Source organism: Kryptolebias marmoratus, linkage group LG13 (genome assembly GCF_001649575.2).
Source record: "Kryptolebias marmoratus isolate JLee-2015 linkage group LG13, ASM164957v2, whole genome shotgun sequence".
NCBI classification, from domain to species: domain Eukaryota; kingdom Metazoa; phylum Chordata; class Actinopteri; order Cyprinodontiformes; family Rivulidae; genus Kryptolebias; species Kryptolebias marmoratus.
The window spans coordinates 3,571,255-3,574,238 of NC_051442.1; the positions used below are offsets into that span (position 1 = coordinate 3,571,255).

The 2,984-nt window shown below is 43.9% G+C and overlaps 1 protein-coding gene across 1 annotated transcript in view; it reads right to left on the reverse strand.

Moving 5' to 3' along the window:
• The window catches only part of LOC108238036 (ubiquitin carboxyl-terminal hydrolase 2-like), a 12,633-nt gene extending 10,391 nt beyond the window's left edge, over positions 1 to 2,242 (reverse strand). Inside the window, exon 1 of the mRNA XM_017419841.3 lies at positions 1,932 to 2,242. Within this exon, the coding sequence (XP_017275330.1) occupies positions 1,932 to 2,087 (156 nt within the window). The 5' untranslated portion in view covers positions 2,088 to 2,242. The remainder of the gene's footprint in view (positions 1 to 1,931) is intronic.
• Positions 2,243 to 2,984: the final 742 nt, after the last annotated feature.

A 2,984-nucleotide genomic window follows, 5' to 3' on the forward strand; every position in this document is an offset into this window, starting at 1 on the left:
CACCAGCTCAGGCTCCTTCCCCACCAGAGAGGTGACATTCCACGTCCCTAGAGCCAGCTTCTGTAGCCGAGGATCAGACCGCCAAGGTCCCCGCCTTCGGCCACTACCCATCCCACATTGCACCCGACCCCTTTGGCCCCTCCCATAGGTGGTGAGCCCATGGGAAGGGGGCTCACCACCTCGTCTTCCTCGTTAATAATTAGTTTTCTTTAGTCCTGATTCTCACCGGACGTTCTTCTAATCGTCACAAAGCTGCTCCAAACCGTCAGGAGATTCACAAAGTTTTACTCCGAACAAACATCTGATTTCAGTTTCTGCTTCTTTGCGTTTTTCTTCTCCGCAGCATCTAAAAAGGTGGACAGACGGTGCCAGCCTCCATCTGCTGCGCAGTGGACGAGCCGGGCCCGGTTCACTCAGCAGGAACCTCCGGGTCCAGAACCGCAGGAAGTGATGCGTTCAGGATCACCGCGGCGCTCCCCGCCGGCTGGCAGGACTTCAAAGCAGAAAACAGAATGTGCTAAACCTACTCTAAAGCCTTTTTTTTAAGTCAAAGACACAATAAACAACCTCAGCGCTAAAGGTGATAAATTATGTTTAAAATAAAGTTGAGGTTTTCTTGTTTAAGCATCTAAAAAGCCCAACATGAGGTTAAATCATGAAGGAAACTAACTGATTTACAATTTTTCATGTTTCAAGCAAAATAAATCACAAAAAAAGGAGAATTTTTGGATTTTCTGATAAGAAACTCGTCATCTTTGGCGTTGTGTCTCACGTTCAGACGAAACAAGCAGGTTTGTTGTTAAAGTGATTAAAAAGAATCAGAACGGCTTTAAACTGATGCTTCGACCGTCAGCGGAGGAGCACGAGGATCTGCGAGGTCATCGGGAATGTTCTCACCCATCTGAGTCAGCTGCTGCTTCATTAAAGGCGTGTGGAGGAGTTGACCTTTGACCTCCAGGCCGACACCTCAGATATGTGCTGACCGTGCGTCGGTGCGTGTGATAAGGTGTACTTCTCTATCAGCAGTTCTCCCTCCTGTTACGCAACAGAAAACTGCTGCTGCTTGGATGCAGGGATCTGCTGTTCCTGCTGTGCAAAAGTCTCGAGTCGTCGCTCCTTTCCTCCCTGGAGCCAGACAGGTTCAGTCCAGTACCTGACCATTTTTTAGAGGGATGTTTATGTTTGGCTGTTCGGCCATCTAACTATGATCGAGGACTCGTTCTGGCATGAAAAATCCTCCTGAACTCACTCAGCGATGCTTGGACACATAAACACCTCTGCAGAGAAACTGGATCTTTAAGCTTTTTGATCTCCGAGGATTTATTCCCATTTTCTACAATTAAATCTTTGAAAAACACCAAAAATAACACAGTTTGACACAGAAAAAAAAATTGTATTTTAGCACCAAAAAGGTGGTTCACAAAGTTATTAGCTGGAAACTTTGTCAAATTTTACTCTTATTTCTTAAAGCCTCGACTTTTCAGATTCTGTTCATCTACTTTAGGTAGTTTATTTTGACCTAAAATGTCTTAATTTGTCCTTATTTTTTAAAACACAAGTTGCAATCTAAGCCATCTTGGTCAGGCAACTAGAAGGACCAGAGAAAACTAACCAAAAAGTTCAGAAAAGACCAAAAACTGTTAAAATATCACAACACATTTTAATTCCTTGGAAACAAAATGCAAAATATGCAAAAAGTAGGGCTTGTTTAAAACTTTTGCACAGTGTTTTCTGTGATTCCTCCTGGTTGTATAGGTACATCTGTGCAGAAAGATTAAAAAGTTTAAAACTAATTAAGAATTAGTTTTGAATTATAATATTTAGATGTAATTTCAGCTCCACTTTGCAACATTTTACTAAAAAACACCTGAAACCTTTTTAAAAAAGGAGAAGAAAGGTGTTTTTTTAAGCTGGGCCGGTCCAGGACTCACCTTGGCCTGGTTCAGGATCAGACCCATGAAGGTGGACACCAGCGCGGACCGGGACAGCGGCTGGCTCCTCCGCCGCAGGTCGGGCTCCTCCGCCGGGAGGGAGGCGGCGGGTCGCCCCGGCGCTGTGACCGTGTAGGAGTGCCTAAGGGACGGCATGCTGGGCGGCGGCGGCTCGCTCTGTTCTCACACCGAAAAACGATCCGCTTTAAAATCGATCGATAACGTCGTCCTGTCGTGCCTGCGCGTGCTCGATCCGCGATAAGTCTCCTGTCCGGCTCGCGCTGCTCGAATGACACGGAGGAGAGCGGAGTTCCAGTTTTTACCGAGCCCCGTGAACGCCCCCTCCCCCTCTAGGAAATGAGCGATGCGCTGCCTTCAGGTGCCGTCGGAAACTAGATGCTCTTGGTTCGCGTTGGAAATACAGCTTAACCAGACCATTTAAAAATCACAAATCCTTTCATTTCGCTTAAGTGTCAACAAGAAGATTCGGGACGTTTTAAAAAGCTAAAACTGTCGCTGCTTTTTTTATTTTTATTTTTTGGTGTTTCTCAAATATGAGCCGTTTAGGCAAAATGACGGATTATTATTTTCTAATTCTTCATCTGAAAAGCTTCAACACGAGACTTAGTTTGTTCAAATTTGGTGATTTAATAACCTGTTTTTGTATCAAGCTGGTTTTGTTTAAGAGAAGCTTTATACGAAGGGAATACACCCGCAAATAACCACATTTCTTTGCAGATAAATGCCAAACTGGTGACAATTTAAGGCTTTATAAAACAGCATTAATGTCTTTAAGTGAAGCTTGAGTTGTTGCCCTCAGGATTAAAACATTTGGCTTTGTTTGGACCAGCCGTTAGCTTGTCATTCCAGAAGAAGTCTATAAATATAAGATATTTATTGTTCACAAACCTTCCACTGAACTCCACTTCTAACGATCTGAGTTACTGCTTTAATAAAAATATTATTTAATGGAGGAATGTATTGTTTGCCATCCTGCATGCTAAAGTTTTGTGTTTGGGAATGACTCTCAGCTACCAACACCAAGTTTAAGGG